We start from the raw sequence: 27,394 nt of genomic DNA, 5'->3' as shown, positions 1-27,394 counted from the left end.
TCTTTTCTAACAATTTATGGAGAAGAGTGTTGACTTGAACTTGCAAGCACGTTCATTGAAAGATGGCATTACTGCTCTTATCTCCTTATTTACTGCGAACAAAGACGACAGACAACAAGGTTTGTCCAGCTTACATAACCATAAAATTGCACTGGTAACTGACCTTGTTGAGGTGGATTATTTGATTTTTTTTTTTTAAATGAGAATAAAATAAGAATGTGCAGAGAATCTAAGAAAGTCAAAGAAAAATGTGTATTTTTATATAACACAGTTAGCGACTGAGAAACTAATGACTTAAAAAACTATCGGATGGTGACTGATAATACATTTAGTGATTGCTGACTGCTGCTGACTAGCCTTAAACTCTTAACAGATTAAGTTCTCAGTGTGTATATCTTCATAATTTGACTATCAAAAATGTAAATGTTGTAGTAAGCAGCACCATATATCAAGATAAAACACCTGAACAAACAGCACTGCTTTTATAATAGGAATTTAAACAGTGTTTAAAAAGCATGATTAACTGAAAATCCCCTCAAAAAGAGATTTTATTGTTTGTTGTTCTAGACAGGAAAGGAAGAAATATACTATGGTCCAGTGTGCATTTATGAAAAGTATTGAGAGTGAAAAGCACATTCTAAGCAAATATGCTTTATGGTAGTGGCAGCATGCCAAGGCAAACTGACATGCCAAGAACTGGTAGAGAGAATCTAAGACAAAATATAGCATGTAATTCTCATTTGATGATAGATTGGATCCAACTTTTAGATTATTATCCTTACTGTCATACTAGTATATCTAATCACATTTCATATAGAAGTTTAACGCTCAGCTGCTATAGGGTCTCGACAGAACTGATTCAGGATCAGACTGCCCAACATAAGGCTTAATAAGGCATGATTAAAGTGATGGCATCTGTTTTAAGAAAAAGAGAGAAAGAGAGAATAGGCTTAAAGGCCTAATTTCATCGTTTTTTCATTCATTTTAGAATGTCTAATTGTGGTCTCTAGGATAAATGAATGCCATGTGAGCAGTTTTTTGTGGAAAAAAGTGCTCCGGTGATCAGGTATAACGCTGCTTTAGTCCGGGGATAGGATAGGATAGGATTTTGGCTCTTGCTCATGAATATTCATACATGCAAACATATTGCTTCTGAATGGCTAACAGCACTGCAAGGCAGCGAGATGGACAACAGTTTGAAACGTCTTTTCAAGGTTATTTGTTACTTTGCAACATGAGTAATGCCCTGATAAGTGCAGTTCAGCCACTGACCTAGTCTTAGAGTCGCTGTAAAACACCAAATCCACCGGAGATCCTATATAAACCTATATAAACACACAGAGGTGGGTAGTCCAGTTCCAGAAGGTAAAAATCCAATCCCTAGATTTTAGCGGAAGGACACCTTTAAGGAAATATACTCTTTCGTTTCAATGAATTGCTCTCACTTTAAAACAGATTTTACTCCTCAATAATTATGAAACAAACAATACAATACGGATCTTTCTCAGTGATTCTTTTTTGGATTTCTACCCTTTTATCGGTTGGTGCTAGTCAAACCAGCCATCACATCTGTACAAACTGCGAATAACACAATGCCACTGGACAGCTGAACATGACTGGGGAGAACATGAACTGTCAATTTTGTAAGATCAGCTAACAGACTCCCATGCTCTGTCAGTTGGCTGTCACATTGCCAGAAATGGACCTTCTGATCTCTGGATGACAGGGTTACCGGGTGCTGGAGAGATGGGTATTTGTGAGTCAAACTTTAGACGTTTCATAACAATAACTCATTTGGTTATGTGGCAACTGTTATGTTAGAAAGCTGGTGTCTCGTTCTGTGGCTTCCTCGCAGTTAGGTCTCTGAACATCAACCCACACAGGCATACTCACTAATAATACACCACTAACTGTTTGTATGAATATCATATTGATTATCTCAGTAAAATATCCATAATTGCTCAGATAAATATAATTGGTGGTCTTATTTGACAGAACTTGTGAACTAGTGTGAACATCTCTCTCTCTTAAGGTGCCACAGATCGATTGAACGTACAGTGTGTGGAATGGCTCTATAGCCCTCAGGGGCCATAAACCAAAGCACACGATTAATCTCACATGAAGGGAGAAACAGAAGGGTGAGGCACACATTTATTTCCATCCTCTCTTAGAAGGATTTTTCTGGAAGCCATGGTTATAAATTCAGCTGAGCCTGACTGCACACCATGCTGAAGGTTTCAGTAATCCAAAGCTCTCTAGCATTGTGTTTCAGAGACAAACGCGGATAGAGGCATTGAGTCACTAGCACGAGACACCTGAGGGCCTCAGCCGAGTGCTTGGAAATGCGTTTCCGCTGCTGGGCTGAGTGATTCAACACTCCAAAGCCAGACATGCCTTCCTGAATAAATATAAAAGCTTTCTAGCCATGGCCAGAAACTGGAGGATGGAGGTTCAGCATGCTGGTGAGGCTGTGACCTTGTTTGCTAATGTTAGTGAGAGGCTGAACAAACAAAATTGAAAATGGATGAAGTAGTAATATATCAAAAACCTACAGAACAGACTTGTGTTCTTGAGAAGAACGTTCTTGACGAGTTACTTTGTAAAAACGAACTTGCAGAAATACGAATAGAGGACACCTATTGAGCTGTGCTGTGTATCTGCTATTTTATTAGCTTTATTTATTAAACTATAATATTGCAGACATTAACAGTAAAATCTGCCTATTAGTTAGTCACAATTATCCAAAGCTAACCAGCATAGCTAAGGCTGCCACAGAAAGGTAAACAAGCCCCACAATACAACAGAATATACCACCATTATTTACATCAAGATATGACTTCATACACATTTCTTGCCTATTTATTTATTTATTTATTTTAAGCTGTTTAATTTTTAAACAGCTGCACTGTTTACTTAATGAAAATGCAGGTCTGACCATTGTTTTCAGAACTGAATAAGCAAAGAATGCTGGGTATTTCCAATCTGTTCTTATCTGCAAGTAACCTACTGATGCATCGTTGGTTTTCAGGGAGGAACAAGAACATGTGCAATATTAAATTATTAATTTATTATATATTGTATAAAACTGACTTTTTAACAATATTTTATTGTATTGTCACCAATTCGTTATCGTGACAAATGATTTGCATTTTCAAGTGCAGCACATTTATATCAATATTTACAATATAATGTACTGCAAGCCCTGCCATCTTAAACCCTAGTCATTATCCCATCTCACAAATGAATCTGTCAAATCAGAGGATTTTACGTGATTTCACAAATTGCCCTCTCTCTCTCTCTCTCTCTCTGATGCCTTCTTGCCATTACCAATCACGGTCATATGCTAAGCTGACCCAGCAAAACAGGCATTAGAAAGCATGCTCCAATCCCTTGTGTACACCAGCAGCACAGCCTGCGGGCTGTTTTGTTTTTCCTCTTTGATAATCCGCAGAGGGAAGAAGCCGATCCTCTGAATATGGAATCGGGCTCACCATCAGGATCCTCACCAAAAAACAAGACACTCAAGGATTAATCCAAAAGAGGATTAACCCCAATATTCAGCCTTTTTTGGGTTAAAAGGCAAAAAAAACTACAACCACAAAGACAAACAAAGACCATGCTGTGTAGAATATAAGCCGTTGCACAGTCAGAGAGGACACACGTGTACATTATGTTTGAAATAAATGTTAAATTTTATCCACAATAGAAAATAATAGACAACATGAGCACAGATCAACGTACACTAGCGTGATTGAGAAAACGATCCACACACTAAGAAACACGTAACGAGCCCATTCATAATATCTGGTGGTGACTGGTGAGAGGGAGCCTACAGGTCAGTGCTGGTGCTTGCTCTAGATTGCTGGGTATTTAATCACTTGCTGAAATCTGCCTCTAACCTGATTACTACTGGCAGCCGCGCACAAAGCCAGCCTGCCTGCAACCTGCGCCTGAGCCTCAGCCTCAACCTCGGCTAGCCCCATCTGCCCGTGGCTAGAAGACGGAACAAACAAGCTCTCGGCTCTCAGCCTCTAGCCCCTCTCCCCCTACTCCTCCTTACCCTAGCCGACCCTACTCCACCCCCCTACTCTCTCCATCCTCTTGTATCGTAACCCATTAACTTCAAAAGTTCTGTCCAAGCATCTCTTTTCACTGATAAGTGTATGATCCTTCCACATCCATAGTAGTAGTTTCATAGATGCTACCAATATATGCATATTGGCTATTAGGTAATAATAGTAGACACAAGATAATTCTATCATACTATACTCTCTCCATCTGCCTTTATTTAAACCTCAGCTGCTTCAATGGATCTGTTTTAAGTATGTGCCTTCCATTGCAGTTCCATAGATGCCACTTACACATGCATAGTGGGCACTACCAGTGGCTACCAGATAATAAGCCAAATGATGCCCCATCCTCTTCTCTGTCATAGACATCTGTTCTTTAATGTTATATGTATGGTGCCTTCTATTGAAGTTGCATGGGTGCAACCAATACCAATTCATAGTGGCCACTAGTGTTTAATAGTAGATGCCCCGTACTCTTTGGTTTAACCCCTCAACTTCTTTCAAGGATATGTGTAGAAGTCGCTTTCCCTGGGAAATATATGTATGTAATATGTATTATATAGCAGTTCCATAGGTGCTATCATTATATTTATAGTGGCCACAAACATAATAAGCCTCAAGATATAAGAAGCCTCTCATCTCTTTTAACCATTCATTTTAACGATTTTAACCATTCAAAAGTCCAAGTGCACTCTTCTTCACTGTTATAAGTATATACGATTTGTGCCTTTCATAACAGGTCCATAGGTGCTGTTGATATATTTGTATAATAATATTTACTATTATGACCTAAGCCTCAAGATGCCCCTAATCTCTACATCTTCTTGTATTTTAACCTCTTAACTTCTTCTAAGCATCTATCCAGACCTTACTTTTTCAATGTGTTAGACATACATTTCATAGCAAATACATAATTGGTACCAACATATTCAGAGTGGCCATTAGTAATAATGTGTAGTAATAGTGTAATAGTTGGCACTGTATAATAAGCCACAAGAAGCCTCTCTTTTCTCTCCATCATCTCTCTTCTCTTCTTTTTTAACCCCTTAACTTCTCCAAAGGATCTGTCCAGACTGCTCTTTTATTGCACTGCTAGTGCAATAAAAGTACTGGTATATGCCTTTTTATCGTATTTCCAATGGTGCCACCAATATTTTCATAGTGGCCACTGGGTAATAACAGTTTGCACTCAATAATAAGCCACAAGATTAAGATTAATTGAGCAATTAAGATGACCATCTCAAGACAGATTATCAGGCTAATTCTTTCTCGTATCTCAAGTCTGGTATTATTATTTTGCCAGACCAAGCTTTTAAGGTGAAATAATGACCAACAGCCTAATATGATCACTTGCCCTGTCCTTAGAAAACAATGCAAAACTGCAAATACTTCAAAATATTCTAAATACTCCAAATTCAACACCTCCAGCAGCTCATCCTCAACTGACATGTCCAGTGCTGTCCAGAAGCATGTTCACTCAATAGTGTTGTACTCACATGTCATCGTCACCTCCATGTTTGGAAGCCAGGCACCAGGCTGGCACAGCCCAGGGCGGCCAAGAAGACAAACAGCCAGGCAGTGAGATGAGCGCTCAGCGAGGATGCTGCAGAGTGATGGCGTGACCAAAAGGTCCACCAGTAGTCCAGACGTGCCTCTGGTGAAGCCAGATTCACAGTTAGCCAAGGGATGGAGAGTCCAGCTGCCTGTTCATGTCTCTCCCCAGGATCAGCGCTGAAGACAGCAAGCATCGCCCAGCAGCTCTGCTTATGTCCATCCCAGCACTGCTGTCTGATTGGTTGGACGCAATGGGGACTGAGCCAGTGGCAGTCCGGGACAGGGAATCACGTGGGTATTTTATGGTGAGGAGGAGAGAGAGGGAGGGAGGGAAGGAGGAGAAGCAGGGGGGGATTGAGAAGGAGAAGAAGGAGGAGCACGAGCTGCTAGCTTAAACACAGCCGCTACATCACTACTCCACTGAGCTCGGATGCTCTGAGCAGCCGGCCGTTTGCACTCAGGTGCCTGAGCTGCTTTCGTCACTGACCGGAGGGAGGGAGGAAGGGGAGCAGGGGGGTTTATGGGGAGGGAGGGGGGGGGGGTATTGGGGGGTTTATGGGGTAGTTGAACATGAGCAGGTGTAGTTGAACATGAGCAGGTGTAGTTGAACATGAGCAAACCATTGCTCTCTCTCCGTATCTCTCTTTATGTCTCTCTCTCTCATGCACAACAGAGGCAAGCCATCCTGCTATAGAGGAGCTGGAGTAGGAATAATTAGAATATTGTCGCCATGGAAACAGGAAAAACGTTGCCTTCAGATTTTTGCCCAGAGAGCATCGGCGTCAGCGAGATCAGACCTGCAACCCTCCCTCCCCAGCATCACTCTCTCTCTCTCTCCCCCCCCCCCCCCCACACACACATATCTACCATTTACTCAATTTGACAGACCAAATACAGAGTGTGTGTCAGTGAGAGAGAAAGAGGGAGAGAGAGAGAGAGAGAGAGAGAGAAGAGGAGGGAAAAGAGGGAGATAAAGTGGGGGAGGGGTGAGTGAGCAAGTGTATTAGTGTGCGTAGTAATATGAGGTGTGTGTGTGGGTGTGTGCACGCGTAGGTCTGTGAAAGAGAGAGTGTGCAATCATCCATAAACAGGCTCATAATCATCATTTTAAAGTATGTCTGACTGGGCGTTCGCTGCCCAGCACAAAATGGAGGACACACACACTCACGCACACACAGATGGCACAGTGATAGCAGACTGAACAAAGAGCAGCAGCCTGAGAATTTCCCCTATCGGGCCCAAAAGCCATCAAATAAATCTAAAATATTAAATTAAAAAAAGCACTACACTATATATTGCACACTAAAATATTATTATTATAATGCAAGTTTTATAAAGATAAACAATGATCCATTTTGTGATTGTGATAGCAGTATACTGTCTTACAAGCAGTCCAGGGTATTTTTGTATATTTTGTTAGATTTGCAGATAATATTCATACATTAAATATTCTGCAATTTAGGATTGCAGTACTTTTTATAATAATTTTATAAAAATAAGCAACGTGTTAAAACACCTTACTATTTCTACCACAGAATTTTTAAATCTTCCACTTCTGCAGAAGCCAAAATAAATTATTACTGCACAATTGTATCAAGGTTTTAAACTGTAATATTTAAAGCAGTTATGTAATAATAATATTTTTCACCTGTTAAAACAAATGTATAAATTCAGTGCACATCTACTTAATACAGACTTTTCTGTGAAAAGAGTCTAATTACGTGTGGCAGTCTGTGATTTTCAACATTTTCAGTACTTCCTAAAGGTAATTAGTCCTAACAACCTACTATGTTAGGACCAAGACAAATCAGGAAGGAATTGGAAATGCCCAGATGAGAAAATGATGAAATAAAAGAGAAACGTTTTGAATGAGTTTGAGTGCAGTTTATGATCCCTATCTGAACATCTAATCTCAAGCAATACTCTTATGACTGAATGCAATCAAACGCTCACAGTAATGTTCAAAACCTAGTGGTAAACCTTCAATAGAGAGCAGACATGACTTTTAAGTCAAAATGGGGAACAAATTCCTTTAAAATTTCTTTGATTTTGAAGAAACAATGGATAAACATATCGTCAGTGTCACAAACAAATATTATTTCCAAAAGGCATTAATATTGCTCCATTTATCATAAAATTATGAAACAATATAAAGAACAATTGCCAGATTAAAAATATGTAAAACAAACAAAAAAAAAAACAATAGAGATACTCTTGAAAAAAAATGTGCAACAAAAAGTTCTTTGATGCCAAATAAAAATTATTTGTGCCTAACAGAGTAATATGTTTGGCACACTACCTTTCATTCATGTAAATAAAAACTATTTTATGGCATCACCTTAATAACTTTCAATAGCAGCTTTATTTTAAAAAAGTTTATAGTTTGAATAACTATTAAAACACCTCTTTCCAAATCTGCCTTCATTATCTCAGTCAGACTGCAGTCAGACTATAAACACAAATAAAGTCAGTGCTGTTCTGCCTCTTGCTACTGCTCAACAGGGACACTGGCTGCTGAATTAGCGTTTATTCCCAATTAGAGTGTCACCTTCAAGCCGTAATTCTTAATGAGTGCAGGTCTAAATATGGTCTTGCGCGGAACACCACCCCTGCAGTGCGCTGCACAGTGGAAAGATTCTGCATAAAGATCATCATACTTGGGCAACATGGGCCACTGATATCCAGAGGACATAATTTTCTCCTTTTTCTCCACACTACTGTAGTTTTAGAATTACACACACACACACACACACACACACACTATACTCACTATAGCACTGGCTGATTATTAGACTGTAATATCTCATGTCTCTTATCAAGCTTCATGCTGATCTTCCAGCAGACTGTATGCTCTCAAACAGTAGTTTAACACACAGACAGCTAGTTCCCTTACAGTGTGCCATACCTGCCTGTCTGTTCTTATTTTGGTAATGAGGGACATGAGCAGACAGACGGAACTGGGGCTTTCTCTGATCACTAGATTAAAACCGGGTTATTTTCCTCCATATACTGCATGCTTATTTTTAATGAGCCTGGAATACAGATGAGGAACAAAAGCAACCAGAGAATTCTCAGATGTGCTTTTTATGTAAAGAAAAAAAGCTGATGGATTTGATTAGTGCAGAGAGAAATGTGATCCAGGGAGATCTTTCAAAAATTAGTTTTCATGTCCATGCATGTTCATTAAGCTGAAACACAAAGGCAGGACATTTCATCCACTGTCGTACTCGCAGGGACAAGTTTGCAGTGTGATTATCATAATTACACAAACAACATTCTGGCACACTCACGTATTTTCAGACAAAAGTTAGCCTGTGCCAAGCACCCCAGTCCACCCTCATTTAAATCTATGGCTAATAATTTACTCTGAGGATACCAGTATTTTCAAATATTACAAACATAAAGCAATGTGGGTTTTTTTTAAGAAAGAAAGATACAGTATGTAGACAGAAAGAGAGAAAGAGAGGGGAAACCATTAAAGATAATTAGAGATTGAGAGAAAGAAAAAGAGAGATAGTGTTGTTGTGGTAGTGTGGACAATTTCAAATTAACACATAAAAATACCAATTTAAACAACTAATCCAAAATAATAGAAAACATGCTGAATAATAAAATCTGGGTTGATTTTTGGAGAGGTGTCCACAGTTTAACGCTTCGCTTAAAATATACTAGCTAGAATCAGTCATTTTGTTACAGAAGGTCTGTTTAACACTCATTTAAAAATGTATACCTCAGTGAACAGTTTAGGATTGCCTACACCTGTATAAACTGTGAGGTATTTACATTATATAAATTATGATGTACTCAGATTATGTGCCAGATGCCAGATTATCGAGCGAGGCTTGATAATGGGTGTAAGATGTTAAATTCAAATTTTTTAAGTTAAGTGTGGAATTTTACATTGCTCACTCCACTGTAGTACATGTGTTCCTGAAATATGTCATAGAAGGCATTAGCACCCACAGTGGAAAGCACAGCAAACAGGCGCCAACATCCATATTCAATGCAAAAGGCCCCACATGCATATTCCACGGATCAGTAAAGCCTACTTTAGCCTTCATAGGACATGGCAAAAGTCATTACATGTGGCATGTCAGAGTATGAAAACACCTCTTTAATCTTTTATTAATCTTCTTTTGAATCTCCTTATAAGGGCGTTTTTTCCCCCGCCTTGTCCTAATTCATTAGCTGGGGCAGTGGTCGTGTATTGGGCCGCGACCCTGACGACACAGGTTCGATCCCATGTGAGGAGAGTTGTGTTTATCTATTTTTGCTTTCTTCTTGGTTTTACTTACTTTGAGATCAACTGTTCTGCAGTTGGGTTCAACAACCCTCTGGGCTGGAGAGCTACTTGTCTGTAGCACTCCATCCCATTACACTTCATTTTACAAAATTGATAACTTTGGTTTTTAGATCTTTAGAGAGTAACCCATTTTTAATGCGTGGTGTACCTCATACCTCTGAATATGATAATTAATGACTGAGAAATCTTACAGAGGCAACATAATTTTATGTTATAAAGGAAAAGTAACTGTGTATTTGGGATTGCTGAGAATATGTTATGTCTCATTACACAGAAGTTGTGTTTACTACTCCTTAATTAAAAGATAATACAACAAAACGTGCAGTTTGGCTTAGAGTGACTGGCTCTTAGTTGCGATAATTAGTCTTTACCTTGTTAAAGTCCTCAGACGTAGCTCTCATCTCCTTCCAGGTTTTGTTGAGCAGCTGGATGCAGATGCAGAAGAACTCCACAAAAGATCGGTCATGAGTGAAGAACATGGGGTGGAAGTCATGGCAGTTCTCGCTGGCTGTGGAGAGAGAAAGGGAGAGAGAGAGAGAGAGCAGGCAGTTTATGTTTTGCTCAAAAGCTTCTTTCGCTCTTCTCTGTGAAGGCAAAATTATCAGTCGTTAATGTGATAAGAGGCTTTCTGCTGTGTGGCTGTCATGACTGAATGCCTCAGACTTACTCAAAGCCACAGCTGTAACACCAATAATCTTATCTTGCACATGCATTTAAACATAATTACACAGTGGAAGATAAGCATCGTGCAGGTGCTCCAGCAAATCTGAATCCTCAAACAGATGATACAGCCTTGTTCTTCTGGACTCAAATACTGGTGTGGAAGGAAGTTTATATACACACCTGTCATGGACAGGAATTTTATGTAAAATCAAATACCAGGCCTTCAATTTTTTATATGATCTTTTTACCAAACAACATCATACATACATCAGTAATAGAAAAGAAAATCAGTATTAGGTGCCAATTTAAATTTTTTACTTTATTACTTTCTGTTTGAGACCATAACTGACTATAGCTGTAGCTTATATGTACACCCATAAAAAAGGATTTGTTTGCCAGCAGTAATCGGATTGTTTGTCACGTAAAAATATACATGAAAATTCAGGGAGCTCAGTGCTGATTTGGGAAGAATGATCATTAAATAACGCATTTAGGAATTAAGAATTTTTGACAGAAAACAGAAACACTCAACCTTAGGAAATGATGAATGAAATGAATCTTATTTTTCTTTTTTGTAACAGTAGGATTCCTGTCTACAGCCATGCACATTTTATGGCATCATGATGGCGTCCAAAAAACTGCTGATCCAAAATAAACACCTTAAATTAAATGTTGCAGAAAAAAAAAAACTGGAGGAAAGTTGGTCTGATAAAACTAGAATTTAGCTGTCTAGTCCAGAGCTATAGGTCAGGCATTCAGACCTTCAAGAACACCAACTTTAAGGTAAGCCTGGTGGTGGTAGCATAACTCTCTAAGGTTGGATAAAGTGGATGAAATAATGAAGAAAGAGGACTACCTCAGAATTATTCCGCCAAACCTCAATTTAGATGCTAGACAGCAACTATAGGTTTTTAATTGAAGCTTCCACAAGGTTTTCACATTGTGTGCGTCCACTTTTAGCTCCATAATATCTCACGTGGGCTTTCCCTGCATGTGCATATATAGGACCTGGCTGGGGTTGGATGGAGGTACCTCACGACATCTCCCACTGAAACACAGACATTCATTCTCTACCCAGAGGATTGTGCTTTCGGCTCTCAAGACACCTACACGCTCACTGAGGATGTGAACGCCTAGCTATAAATGGCATTTTGATGGGCATGTTTTCTCTCAGTGCATCCCATTCCAGCCTGCACTGATTGGTCTTTATTTAGAAATTTAAATTCAGGTGTTCCCACTTGTGGGGGAAAGACTTTCTGAATTCAATTAAGCAAAATGTGGGATTTACAAGAGCCATAACTTCACAAAGTGACTGATTATAATATTTTGAGATTATAGATAGTGCTCAATTAAAACAATGAAGCAAAGAGCAAATTAGATTTACTGGCAAAGTTAAACTTCCACCAACACAACAACAAACAAATAAAAGAAGGTTATAACAAACCTATTCCAACTATGTGGTGAATCCAATTCCACCATCCTTATGAGAAAGGTTAGACACAAGAGACACAAACAATCTTCACCTGACCTTCTACTTAAAAAATGTTCATTAAACGCTTCCCTGGGGAAAAAGAGCTTGATATGGATTAGAAAGTGGATCCTTCAACTCTAGAATCAGACACACATCCCTTCTTGAATCAAATCAGAGAAGAGAAAAATAAAATTTGGGGCCCGAGCTACGAAAGCTGGAGGCACCATTATTGTGTTCATAAGTGCCAGAGCTGAAGGTGAAAATGAAATGGCGGTCTCAGTCTGCCGGAGCCCCTGCCGTGAGCGGGCTGTCGTGTCAATAACACACTCCTTTAATACAAAACCAAGCACACCGCACTTCTGCCACAGCACAATGCCGCTCTGAATCGTAGGTCCTGTTTGAAGAGCACATTTAGTGGACCTGGAGGCTTCGCAACAGGTCCAGGCCCCTGCGGAGGCCAGGTAATTGAATCGGCTCTGGAGAAATTGAAACTTCACAGCATAATGAATGATGCCTGCAAGGGCAACGGTGAGCTCTCATTGGAAGTGGTGTACAGGCCAGGATCAGCCAATTGCAGGACACAAGTGCCATCAGTTTGCTGGCCAGAGAGAGAAGCAAACAAGCTCAGGGTACCCATGCCCTTAAAATTGCCCACAGTCAGAAAGGGTTAGATTGATTCAATCTAGTAGTTTCCTTCTCCTAGAGTTAGACGAGTTCAAGGACGACTAGTTTTTGGAGGGATGGAGGGAATGAAAGCCAGGGGAGAGTAAAGTCCTTGACTTGTTTCTACTGAAGAACTAGAGCTGCTTTAAGTTTTATGCAACTTAATAGATTCAAATTAAAGCAACAGGCCACTTGTAAATACTTAATATTGCTTCAGTTTTAGAGGAGCTGAAGCCTATCCTGACAGTCATCCAGCAGAAGGCACGATAAAGGATGGGCTACCAGTCTATAGCAGTTTAGACAGACAGATAGACAGACAGACAGTCACTAACATACTCTCACCCATGAGCAATTTCGAACACCTCCAATTTACCTGAACGGCACACCTTTAGACTGTGGGAGGAAACCACAACACCTGGGAATCGAACCCAGGCCTGCCTGCTGTCAGACGATAGCACTACCCACTGTGCCAGTTTTTATGGTAGAATATTTTAAGTGTGCATTACATGTCTACATTATACTGAATACATCAAGCTACTTCAAGCTGTACACATTGCTGACACAGATGTAAAAATGCACACATACACACACCTGATCTAGTCCCTAGTATTGCCAACAGTATATGACTCTCTAGAAAAGATAAACATGAACCTTTTGACACCAGGTCTAATGTCAAGTGTGGAATAGAGTGACCCCAAGAATTTAGCTGCAGAACACTTACAAAACATGGGATGAGTTAGGGTTGGGGAGTTGGTGTGGGATAAGGTGGTCTGTTGAACATGCAACATCCAGATCTCACTAATGTTCTTTTTACTAAATCCAATCACATAATCACAACAATGCACCAAAATCTAATAGAAATAACTTCCTGGACAGTCAAGACATTTACTCCAACAAAAGCAAGATAAATGATTTTATAATAGCCTTTCTGTGAGAAGAAACAATTTATGAGCAGGTGTCCCATTACTTGTGTCTATCAAGACATCTAGTTTGTGAAGACGTTCTAAGAAAACAAACTGCACCACGTTTGTTCACATTGGATAATTTAATTAAGCTGGATAATATTATGCAGTTTTTATAGTTACTATACACTGGCTGCTGCTTAAGCTTTCTTTTTTCCATAACTAGTTTAGATTTGTCTTAAAACAATGCATGATATTATTTAGTGCTCCAGACATAATAACAATACTGATACACTCAGAAAAGGGCACCATAGACCTGGTTTACAAATTGCATTAGTAAGTATATCATATCTAAGCTGTATATGGATATTATAAATACTTATATTATAAAGTCCCACTTTCTGACAAAGACCATGCATCTTCACTTTGTTCATTATGTACCATTCTCCCTTCTTAATCTACCTCATTGTTCTTTAATCAGTTTAAATTGTGTACAGCAGCATTTGTAACACTACACACAAACATTTCATTTTCTGATCTTGGTGCAGTATGATTTAGTGTAATAATTTCTCTAAGTGGGGCAACTTTCCCCTGAAGAGCAACAATACACGCGTACAATTCAAAAGCCTGAATTTTTCATCATAGCAACTCATAACATCTCCCGAGGCAAACAAATAAGTGAGTAGGCCTATAAATCGGACATGGGCTGCAAACATCAGCACATTCTGGTGACAGGAAACAACCTGGTGGGGATTGTGGTGGATCAAATGGCTGTCAGCAAGTATTGTACACTTTGCATGACTGAACCTCATACTCAGCAATACTCCGGTGCCAATGAGCAATGCAGCCTCCTGACACTCTGTCTGGATATAAACAAGAGGAATGACAAGTGCCTTCACTATTTTGCTGTGTGCTGCCAGCCTACTTGGTCAGCTTGTCCACCCACATATGCCACTCCATTGTGATAGAAAGCTATGGATGCTCTAGAGATTTCAAGAAAGTCAACAAGTACTTCCTCCAGACAGAAATAGGCACAGAATTGAAGCCCAAACCAAACATGTAGGCACAATTTTCTCATATCTCACCAACCAGTTGTGATTGTGGTTAAACTATTACACTTCCCAATGTGCTCATGGCAAGGTAATATGAATTATCAAAGTTTGAGAGAGGTCTAATAGTGGTCTAAGTGGTCTACTCAGAAACTGTAGCCCAAACTGAATCTGTAGGCACAACTTTAAGACCTTACCCAACCAGGTTTGAGTTGCACTGCTAAACAGACCAGTGAGTATGTACAAGAAAAGAAATGAGCCTGAACCCATCCTGAACACCAAAAATATTTAGATCCAATCAGTCTCAGGTCAAAAGCTATCTTTGAAATGCCACCAGGCATTTCCAGTCACAGGATTAGGCCCTGATTTCTATGAATGGGAAAACAACGCATTTCTTAAAACTGGTAAAATGTAACAAAAAAAAAGTTTGTCAGTTTGTAGAGTTTGCTTAAATAATGCAAAAAATAATTTTCAGCTTGCTCTCGCTACTGCACTTAAGTAGATCTCAATTTCGAGGGCGGCTTTCCCCACTTACGGTCTCAACTATCCTTAACTTGTGGCCTCTTGGCTAACAGATGGAACTTTGGCCGACAGCACTGTAAACAGATGCCATGTTGAGCATTACGAACACACCGATTCATTTTTAACCAGTGGCCAGTTTCATCTCATATCATCTTTGTCTATACCCATTTTTTGCATTTATTTGTATTCCTACACTCATGCTTCTGGACACTGTTCAGTACAATGACCTTGTATCAACCATGTACTCATACTTAACAACTTTTAATATACTATCTAGATCTGAACCAGACATTTCACTTTTTTTTTTTTTTGTACAGTTTCAGAATTCCAATATTGAATTTTAATGTTTTTTCCCCAATCAGATCAGCCCGATCAGTCTTGCTTGAAAACTGATCCCTCCTGGTGCAGGCATGCATAAACTGGACTTCTCATTTGAGTCTTGATTCTTCTAGGGGTTTCTTCCTCAAGTTTTTTTTTCTGTTTCCAGTTTCTTTTTCATAGAGACATTTAATATTTAGACTAATTTGAACATATGCCAGCCTGGACCTTCCTGCCTAGATGTTCCTAGTGGTTAAATCACTGGTGCAGAAAACTCGGTGGTATAGTGGGTTAACAGAGCTCCTCAGGGGAGATGCCCCATTTGGTGAAATAGACTCCTCTTCAGCACGACCAGGGGCACAAGCCATATGGCCACAACATTCCCTAAAATATAGCAGTGGGTGTGGGTATCCTATGATTCCTGATAATGCAAGTACTGCTATAGAGTAATCTTAAATGTGCCTTTTTATCTGTAGTCATTTCAGAAAAATCTAAAGAGTAATAAACATTTCCGAGTATGCTTGACAATCTTATATCTTGCATTTCATGGAATCCCCATATTTGTCAGAAGCTTCAATGGGTGGTCTTAACTGACGGAATCAAATACGTATAGCTAACTAGCCCATCTGCTTGTGCTGGAGCTTCCATATGCTTGCATGCCTTGGTTCTTTTACATCTTTGAGAAACTCCAAACCCCATTCATAATCCCTAATTGGGAACTTTTTGGCTATCCAAAACTACAAAAGAATGCACCATGGATAGATACAATGATACAATGATAGATAAAATTTAATAAGCATATAACAGATGTACACTGAAAACTAATATTGTCTCTTATTAAATTAAAAGAACACTACACAGACCAGCAGATATATTTAAGAGAGGCTCCTGCATCGAATATGGAGTACTTGTCTTTTCACATGGACAATTCTAGGCACGCACAACCAGTCACAATTAATACTACCCACTGCACTGTCCACTGTGTGTGGTATGGCCTTCTATGATGTATTTCCGGTACACTTTCCGGTACTTCAGAACCGCACTATTAGGCCTCAATTTAAACTCTGATAATTCATGTAATCTTGCCACTCACATGTTACACTTCAACCTTAACCAAAACACATTACAACTTTTACAGGTGAGTGTTCCCAAGCTGCCCACAGCAGCAACAATTCAAGATAAATTTACATATTTCTATCCCAAGTTTTCAAAACTGAATAAGTGAAGAGCAAAATTTGCAAAGTCTTTTTGAAACCTTCTGCAGTGAGTTGGTTTCTTGTCCAGAAGTCAAACTTTAACTACAATCAAGTGAGAAAAGTCTGGGGTCTGGGCCATCAGTGTCTGTCACCATGAATCTGACATGAATACATCACATTTGGCCATCGCTAATTATGGCCGAGAACAGGCGCATACACAGATGAGCCAGGGCAAAAAAAAAAAAACTAAATAAGTGAGGCAACATCTGGGCAAACTCTGTTAGACAGAAAGTGGTGAAAGCGGGGAGGGGAAACAGACTAGACTTGCTCTGCGAGTCACCTTGAAGGCGAGGGCTGAGATGGAATGATGAATGCATAGTGAAGGGTGCCATCCTGATCTTAATGAAAAGCCCTGCAGGCCTGCCAGTCATCCAAAGCCTGGGCTGAGGAGAGAAATCACCAGCAGCCCACCAGCTGTCTTAGGACATACTTAAAGAAGTCAGCCATCCCTCTAGTGCCTATCACCAGCCTGGACAACTGACATTTAAAACTCCTAGAACTTGGTTTTCCCTCCCATTCATCATCTATTACTGTTAGAGTGTGGCACAAAAACAACCCTAACAAGACAGATAATAGGCATTGTATAAGGAAGTGCTTCAAGATCATTTAACAAATGCTCGGTTGAAATCTGAAAGTCAATCCTCGGTCGACCAGGTTTGAGGCAAGCGCAAAGCGCCTCTGCCGGGGCTGACAGCTAAGGAGCATCAGCTGAGGATAGGCTGAGGTATCGCTCCTGGCAGGTTAGCCACTGTGATGTAAACAACACACTGGGGCACGGCAGATGAGGCCTGAGACAGCTGCCCAATCTGTTCACACATCTCTTTTCCATCTGACACACATATGTATGTTTGCATGCTTGCACTCACATACACACACACACATACATATCCTGTTTTACAAAATTTTACTCTATTTTATGCAATGAACCACATTACTTTATCGTGTGAGGCATTTCTTTGACTGTTTATACAAACCTGAATAAGAAAAAGTTGGGTCAGAATGGGAAATGTGTTTTACCTAGAAGATTAATTCATGGCAGAAAGCATGACTTCAGAATATATTTTATATTTTGGCGGAAAATGTTAAATTTTTTGTTAATATAATGCCAGTCTCATTAAGGCTAGTAAGATCTCCAGGTCTGCGTAAGAAAACAACTGAAAGGATTAAAAACGTCATTAAAGAGACAGTGGAAAGTTGCATTTTGCTACTTACACAGTGCATATAATTAAGGAATTTAATAAAAAGGGAGGAATTTCAATGTGTAAGAGTGCAACCCTAAGCTGAACAGCTGTGAACAGATGGGTATTGTGGTCAGGAAAATCAGTATTCCAGATCTTTTTCAAAAGAAAATTATGCCATGAGCTTCAGACCAAGGATGTCCAAAGTTCAAAGTCCAAAAGCCAGGGACTGTCATATTATGGGGTTGTGTTGGTACATTTCTGGGATGCAGCATTAATGCAGAAAAGTACAAAGAGATCTTAGAGCTATATATATGCTGCCTTCAAGATGACTTATTTCCCAGTCAACAAGAAAATGTGCACACATTTCACAGCCAGGGCTGAAAAAGAAGAAGGCATGGGTACTGGACTGGAGAAAGTAACAGAGAATGTATTGACAATATTGAAAATAAAAAGAAGACGACAAAAATACCCTGTTATAATACTGTTACAAACCATACTTGCAGGAAGAATGAGACAAAATAACAATAAAATCATCGCTTGGTATCTTCTGTGCAAATGCCCTTTAAGTGTTGTGAAAAGTAATGGCCACATTACAAAGTAGTTGCACTGCAAGACTCTGTACTGTTGGCAGAGACATTGTAAACTCATGAATTTTGCATCAAATAATGCAGCTTACAAAAGAGCATCCTGATCAATGACTGTTCTAAAGATCTAACCACAAAGCCATATCACGATGCACTATAGTCATGGAGTCATACTCCGTCATTTTTATAATGGTAAGCAGGGCAGCTTGTTCTGTCCATTATATTGTATTTCATCAGCATATTGCAGTCTCTTGCACTACTCTTAAACAGTCATTGGTACACATCAGTACTTTAAAGCACGCTGAAGTCATTATCAACAAGAACCAAATCTCCAGCATTCTTGGGTTTCCACATACTGTAATTGCCTCCACCATATTTTAGAAGTTGGAATAGTGAATGGTCTTATTAGAGAGCCAAGCAGAAGTGAGAGGAAAGTGCTAGTGCAGCACAGCCTGCCAATATCTGATTTACGAGCTGAAAGCCCTATGCACCTCTAATGTTTGTAGACTGGAAGCAAACTCTGGAAGCCAAAAACCTAGACAAAGCGCAAACATTCACCACCGAACAAATACACTTCTGTGCTTAACAAGACCTTAGGGAGCGCCATGTCAAGAGACTCCTGACAAGCGCTTTTTAGAAACCCACACTACATCTTTTCACTTGGCATCTGGGCAACAATTAGAGCAGTCGGAGTACTGCTCTCGCTCGGCTGACTGCCTCGGACGGTCCATCCCAAGGGAATTTCACAGGCTAGCCCAGGCATGATGCTTGGTGTCAGTCCAGAAAGTGTGTCACGTCTCAGTAGGAAGCATGTAAAGCCCAGTAGACACCTCAGGAACCTTGTTCCTGCAGATGCAAGGTGATGGCATGCTGCTGACGTCCTTAATACCACTACCTGCCATTGGAGACATGACAGACTCAACGTGTCGACACTGAGGTGACATCAGGGTGACCTCATTGCTTACATACATCTATCCATCCAAACTTCTCACTGCCCCAAGTCAAAGACAAATATAAGCCTGGCTCCATTCCATCAGCCTGGTCACCCTGAGCTGTGATTCTATTCCCACCCCCCAAAAAAAAAGTGTGATAACACCATGAATCAATAAGGAGAGATATTTCTGTCTCCTGTCACTTTCAATCCCATAATAAATATTACATGTGCTTTTTAAACCAAGGAACAAAAAGCCATCACTCCCTGCCTGACCATCACAGATTCCATTAAAGGCTTTGGGTAGAGAAACACAGGAAGCTATAAATCTTTCAGATGCCGTGAGTCTCATAGATGAGGTGAGGCAGGGACACCTTGACGGGTGGTGAATAATGCATATGTTGACAGTAGTACAAAGCAAATGAAAGCCCCCAAATCACTACAAAATATACCCAGTTCCCAGTTTATTACATACATCCCCTACATTTATATATAAGTAGAAGTGCAAGTACCTTGTCACATGACTTTTGCCATACCACATAGAAGCTGAAGAATGCTGCACTGAACTAGAGGACGTGGGTGGGGCTTCCTGCATTAAATGTGGACGTGATTTCTGGTACCTGTCTGTTCATATGGATAAATCTAGCCAGATGCCACCAGTCACAATCATTTCCACTCTCTCTGATCTGTCCATTGTTAATTATGGACGTTTTTTCCACTGATAGACAACAAGAAAACTGGTCCAAAATAGTTCTTCAGTAATTTTTAACACAGATTTCTCAAAAAAGTGTTTTTTTTGTTTCTCCTATAAAGTTAACATTTGAAAGCTTACAAAAATAGATACAAAAAATAATAATAATAAAATAAAAAAGAGCAGCATTTCCAAAATCAGCCCAAACTTGGAAGCTCTAAAACTGGTCACATTTAAGTAATAACCCTAAATGTAGCTTGTGTATAGCAGAGATTACCAATCTCTCGGTTTTCTAATGTTCTTCAGATACATTCTTCTCAAGGATTTATTGATAGGGGTAAGAAAAGCAAAACGAGAGGAAATTTTCAAAGAAAATGGAGACTAGCCAAACAGGCAAACTAGCAGTCTACAAACATGCAAATCACAACCAAATGTATTAGTGATGAGTAGAAGTTCATCACCCAAGAAGTTCCATTTTAAATTTTAGCTGTCAAAATCTACTAATTCACATGCATTTGGCCTATTAATTAGTTAGTGCCTATTAACATAGTTTGTAAAAAAAAAAGCACTATAACAGCCTACATTGAAGGACATTCTGAATACTAATAATCCCTATCTTCATGAACTAAACCCTTCACTCATCTATATTGCTTGCTTTGTCTCACAGGGATATAACAGCTGAAGACTGTGTCAGGTGCTGATGTTAACAAAGAACAAGACAGCAAATTACTAGTTAGCGTTAAAAGTGAGAAGAGAAAGAAATTTGCCTGGTCAAGACAAGATTATTGTTGACTCATTTTGATAAAAGAATCAGAGTTTACAGAGCAGTTTGGTGTTCAGTGTCAACCGCCAATTGTGACAGTGATAAGATGTGGGTAAAGCTTTCTTACCACATGTTAAGGTTCCTGACACCCATTGAGGTGGCACAGTGTATCTAAACATCCCTTATAAGATTACCCTTCAGTTAATTTAGATTAAGCCCATTTGGACACAATAATGTTTCATGCTACTCAATACACAGAATAGTTTTCCTAACATGACATAAAATTCTTCAATGAGTCAATGACCAACATGCCATGACATCTATTGAGCATCAACTGACAATTTTTCTTGCAAACTTTGCAGACCAGCAATTTCCCATGATACACATCCCTTCCCAACACATCTAGCATCAGCCATGAGATTCGTGCAGCACTGAGGATCCTGTTTATAAAAAGGTGGCAACTTCTGAGACATCTATTATCAGCCTTGAGATGCAGCCTCCTCTAAAGATCATGTCTCAAGATATATGGCAACTTCTGAGACTGTTCTGGCACAGACGCTGCTCTAAAGATCATGCTTCTAGATAGGAGGCAACTTTGACACATCCAGCATCAACTGTGAGATTCATGCTGCTCTGAAGATCATTTTTCTTGATAGATGCACTCAACTGATTAATAATATGTGATATTTTTATTAACTATATATGTTGGTGCAAAGTCAGTGGAAGCAGAATGTTCAGCTTATGGACCAAGTCCAGCTCCCAGATCTTGACCTAATTTGCTTGCATCTGTCAAATTAACCAAATCTTCTGCACCCCACCGGTGCTGTATCTTATTATAGAAGGGCATTGGATGTAAAAGGACATGCAGAACTGCTTCAAGCCTTTTTACTGATCACAATTACTAATAAACAGCTCTAGATTAAAGCAGTACCCGTCTTCTAATACTTACTGACACTTTATGAGGGTGTAAAAAGACGATGATTCACAAAGATGGATTATTGCATCAAGATTAATTCTAAATAATCTATTTTTCATCCCGATTTCCCAATCAGCCGCAAGTTTAAAGGAAGAGTTTTCTCTGAAGAGGAGTTTCGCTCATCAGTAGAAGGCTTTTTTCCGGCTCAGGCTCCGAGAGGAGCGCATTACTCTTTAATGAGGAATTACATCCAGCTTCCTCTGCTAATTCACTTAATTAAGTTTTTGGTGGATTAACGGTTGACTGTGTTGGCATGCCGAAGCCCACACATTCTAAAGCATTTAGAGACCAACACGGGATGACATTATCTTCCTCTCATGTCTCGTTACGCCTCCTCAGCTCCCATAACTCTACAGTACGGTACTTTAGATCTACAGCTGAGATCTTCTGAATGCATGTCTCCAAATAATACCGTTGTTACTTCCCAGAAGCTGTCTGCACAGTAGCTAATACCTCCGCCCTGCTTACCTGCATAACACTGTCAAATAGAGTTTTCAAATGAGGAAAAGCCTTGCCGCAGACAGTAGCTGAGCCTCATTCTCTTGCTGGAGTGTTTAATAGTATGCAGTGAATCAGTGGGTGAGCCACAAATGGCGAAGGATTTGTTGCGGGTCCTGCTTCAGGAGGCACTGCCTCAAATTGTGCGTGACTGAACAAAGCAACAGATTTATTACGCTTTTGCATTTCTTTGCCCTCCAGAGAGGTGTGAAAACTCTTTGTGCTGGGTATGCCTGAGTGCTTGGAAATCAAAGCAAAGCAACCCAAACCAGGAGTAAGCTCTTAAAGGGGTCTAGATTTTTGAGGACAGCGATTTTTTCCCCCACTGACAGGAGATTCTGTCTCTGTCTCTCTCTTTTTTTCTCACTGGCTGATCTCTGACACTACACTATGCTACAACTATTATTAAAAACTAGAACTGCTTACAGAGGAGTGCTTAAGAAATGTAAGACCAAATGAGATGCATTACAAATCAAACACAGATTTAAATCAGTGCATTATTTGAAGAAGCAGCCAATTGTTACAGTTGTTAAACTTTTTTCTCTTTTCACCAAATGGGGTGTATTTTAAGGCTGTTCAGACTATGTTTTAAATGTGACCTAAATCTGAAATATCTAAACCCATAAACAGACCCATATGCTCTAGCAGCATCACAAAAGACATCAAGTTCCAGGACTAACAGCTGGGCTTATCAATAAAAATGCATTAAATGTCACTGTAAAAAGATGCATTATTATAAGTCTATGGTTTCTTTAAACTATTTTTTTATTTTGACGCTATGGCCACGTCTTCATCTGGCTGTGTTCAGACATTCTATAGAAATTTCTTTAAACATGGAGCTGTTATGATGTGTGGTTTCTAATGAGGTCCGCCATCTCACCATGAAAACCTCCCTGACTGCTGTCATACATTTTCCCTTCTCCTCATGTAGATTTTTTTCTTCTCCTTTGCATGAGACATTGCATGAATTCTGATCTGGCAGTTCAGACAGAGTTGCACTGCTGCATGTCGGATGTGTATTAGAGTTTAATACCTAATAATAAAGCAACACAAACTGAAATTGAATTCTTTTTAGAATTATTACAGCATTCTTTTTCGTAATGTCTCTTAAAAAATGGAAGTTAAACAAGTAAACATGACGCACCAAACATATTCTTGCTATAAACTTCACCTGGACTAAACATAAAACTGTACATATGAGATTTTTTTTTAAGAATCTTTAGACATTAATTAGCTTTTTCACACTCACACACATCTCTATTAAAAACTAGGTTCTTCATGGAACCACAAGGAGCAGTGCTCAAATAACCATCTGAGGTACTTTTATTGTTATGAGTGCAGATGCAGTTTGGGTCAGACCTAGGCCAGGCCAACTGAATGTCACAGTTAGTTCTAACTAGCCCAGCACAGACATGAAGGAGAGGGAAAAGGGCAATTCAGAGAGAGGGTGAGTGTTAGGCCCTCAACATTATTAATCAATGAACTTCCACACAATTATAAAGTCTAATGGCTGCTTTTATCTTCACTGTGGGAGACAGTTTACTTTCAATCAGAAAGAGACAGAGAAGAAGGACAGAGAGAGAGAGAGATGGAGAGAGAGAGAGAGAGAGAGAGAGAGACAGAGAGAGAGAGACAGAGAGAGACAGAGACGGAGAAGAAGGACAGAGGGAGAGAGAAAGAGAGTGAGAGAGAGAGAGAGAGAGAGAGAGAGAGACAGAGAGAGAGAGACACAGAGATACAGAGAGACAGAGACAGAGAGAGAGAGAGACAGAGAAAGAGAGAAAGGGGGACAGAGACTCACCTTGCTTTAATCTATAATATTAAAGCTGGCACTGTACTTCAAATAAAATTGAATGTTGGAATTTTTGCATATGCAAACTAGCAGGTGTTTGACCAAAATTAAGTGAAATTGTACACTTGTCTTCTTGTAAGCCAGCCAATAAAACCAGGCAAAATATTTACACACAGCCATTCTACAGAAGCTACACAGTCTCCTGCTTGATTCTTGTTCTTTGTGTCAAACTCTACAGCCAGTGTGAATTAGGCCTGTTACAATAATTATGTTATCGATTAATCCAGTATGGACATGACCATGATAATTTACTTTTTTGATTATCTAAAATTTCCAGATCCTTGACTTAAACTGTTTTTCATGCTGAACAGGGAGTTTTGTGATCTGAAGAAAACCCAATAACAGGACCCAGCAGGTATTGTGACTTTGTTTAAAAATGTGTTTATTTTTAATTAAAGTTTTTTTGAACATTCAAACTCAAATCTCTCAATATTCCTAAGTTTATTACTTTTTAAAAGGGTGTAACTAGCACTATTATGCTATTATATTATCATTACTTTAGTGGCATAAAATGGTCCTAAAATTATAGTTTAATGTTTATTGCTGTAACAATGTGTACTAAAATATATATATATAATATTTCCTGTGACAGGCCTAGTGTAAACACAACTCATTTTACTTCATTTGTGATGCATTCCTGTCTTAACCCTTAACCAAAAACAAAAGCAATTTACTTACGTAGTTCTCCTACTTTAAGGATCTCACACAGCATCTTGGTGAGCTCGATGCTGCTGCGGCCAAACGGACATTCATGCTTGTCTTCTCGACTGCTGTTCTCCAGGACAATCTGAAATCACATGCAAAACAGAGTGTTATTAGAGTTCACTTTTAGGTGGTTTTAAATGAAAGTGCTGGCTCTGAACACAATCCGTGATTCACATACACAGGAATGAAGACATAAGGAATGGCTGTTTTCACCAGGTGGACGTTCAAACAGACATTTGACAGTTTGCCCTAAACTGAACTAAACCTGGATTCATGGTGTTATAGTTGTGGCCGCAATGGCATCATGTTCTCAGGAGACACTTTGAGAGGGATGCTTGACCCTTTCCAGGAACCAATAAATGAATGAGGCCTCCACAGAGCTGGATTATAGCTTTTGCCAGTGTTCAGGATAATGGAGCTACTACTGGACAAAGGTGGATTTGAAGGGATTTTTAAGCGGTTTCGTTTCATCTTTTTCTGGTAGCACACAGAACACAAGCAGATTAATGAGCTGCATAACAAGGGGACATATTAATAATTGCTTTTTAAAAAAGAAAAACAACTATACTTACAAAAAAATTATGAGAACAGTTTTAAACATTTTAAAAAGTCATAAACACAGCCTTCAAATTTAAGCAAACGTAAACCCCACAACACAAAACAAAAACTCAATCATGTAGTCTGTGCAAATATTTGGACATCTTAAAGGTTACAAAGACTCAATATTCAATATTTTTATATCTCAGATAATCAACAGCAAATCAGGCATTAGGTGTGTCATAAGTTGTTATTAGGAAGAATAAGGGGAAAAAAAAACTTTATTTCTGCTGTAAATAACAAAGATCATCATTTCAACTTATATTTTCAGGGATTCACATCTGGACCTGATGCACAGTTCAGAAGATAGCACACTTTGTTTGAACCCACCCAATACTTAAAAATATGACTTGCATGTGTGTTACAAGCAGTGCTGAATGTCTATGCTCAGATTTTTAGACTTGTGGTTTGATAAATCAGTGCTAAAATGGCGTTTAATCAGGTAAGCGCCGCTGATGGAACTGAACACATCCACTGTGGGTGCTGGCTGGGGGCATCCAGGAGAAATCTGGAACCAGGTTTTGTTCTTTATACTGGCAAACTCACAAGATTTCAAACACTTTCTTTACACTTATCTGTTTATGTTCTAACATAATGTAGAGCTTGTAAAAGCAAAAACAGTCTTAGTGCTGAGATAAATTGTATTAAATAATGTGTTTATTTGCCTAAAACTGTTATGGTACATATATTATATGATAAAATTGTTTACCCAGCTCTTATAAATGGGCTTATTAGTGGCTTCCCACTACATAGCCCGGAGAGGAAAGAGATGGTCTTACCCTGATATATGAATCCTGGTGGTGTCTGGCGAAATAGAGCATATTATCCAGAGCCAGCATCCCTGGAGGAATCTGTGTGAAGTCCACCGCTGGGTTCACATGGTTCTAAGAGAGAATGATGGGCACTCATTATATTTTCACAGAAATCAGAAAGTTTCAGTCCAATTACACAGTTACACTCACTCAAGCATTGCTCCACAACAGTGTAATGATATGAGCATGCATGTAAAAGACTATGAGCAAACAATAATAAGAAAACTTTTATGTAGGTTCAATTACTGGAAAACTTCCTTCCAGCCATCACGAAGCAAAACAGTGCTAACATAGTCTCACGTATCACCCACCCACAAAAAAAGCCACACAAGCCTCATGAAGACACTGATATCTCTTCTCTTTATGTGTCTGTCTACTTTAAACCAGTCAGAGCTTTCCAGACAATGTGAAATGGCTGCCATGAAGGATGTGAGCTTTGCAGATGTCTGGCTGGATTTCAGCTCTGGCTCTCATCGTCAGCCTGAGCCTGAGCGAGCAATGGGGCTCGGGCTGCCTGCTGGGCCCCTGGGGGGCTAAGAGATGAGCAGAGCCATGGCTGATTAAAGATAAGGCAAAGAGCTATCTCCAATGGCACATTAACCTCACGCTTAGGCCCACATTCACACACATATACTGTGCATATAGGAAAATATTAAGACGGGTGATGAAAAGCAATCTGTGTAATGCTCATGGACATTTTGAGAAAATCACAAACAGAGAAATGTAAGAGGATAGTTTAGACTTAGTCTTCTACTGCCCATCATCAGAGAACTGCATGCTTAAAACAGACCATCCTCTTTGGAAGTTAAATGCCATACCAATAACTTAAATTAGTGAAAAATGTAAAAATGACTGATGCTGGTCATGATCATTACTAGAGGCATGGTAATGCCCTCTAGGACCTGTTTCTATTACACATGTGACGCTGTGGAACACACTTTTAGAAAAGGAATGACCCTTTCCACACACTATCAGGCCTCACTCACACTCTGATTAATCATGTCGCTTTACCATGGACTTTACATACTGCCAT

The 27,394-nt window shown here is 39.4% G+C and overlaps 1 protein-coding gene across 6 annotated transcripts in view; it reads right to left on the bottom strand.

Annotated features, from left to right (window-relative positions):
* Positions 1-27,394, bottom strand: part of elmo1 (engulfment and cell motility 1 (ced-12 homolog, C. elegans)) — a 119,064-nt gene that overhangs the window by 24,561 nt on the left and 67,109 nt on the right. For 5 of the 6 annotated variants that reach the window (XM_007258858.4, XM_022683222.2, XM_022683221.2 and 2 more), the window contains 3 exons: positions 26,329-26,433; positions 24,926-25,034; positions 10,299-10,435 (listed from right to left, as the gene is read on the bottom strand). In XM_007258858.4, coding sequence (XP_007258920.2) covers positions 10,299-10,435; positions 24,926-25,034; positions 26,329-26,433 — 351 coding nt within the window. Of the gene's footprint in view, positions 1-5,566; positions 5,835-10,298; positions 10,436-24,925; positions 25,035-26,328; positions 26,434-27,394 lie in introns of those variants that run through there. The other variant, XM_007258862.4, reaches the window with a different exon arrangement.

The sequence above is a fragment of the Astyanax mexicanus genome, chromosome 3 (genome assembly GCF_023375975.1).
Source record: "Astyanax mexicanus isolate ESR-SI-001 chromosome 3, AstMex3_surface, whole genome shotgun sequence".
Lineage (NCBI taxonomy): Eukaryota > Metazoa > Chordata > Actinopteri > Characiformes > Acestrorhamphidae > Astyanax > Astyanax mexicanus.
Note: the sequence above shows the minus strand (reverse complement) of the source record. Positions and strands in the feature narration are given on the sequence as shown.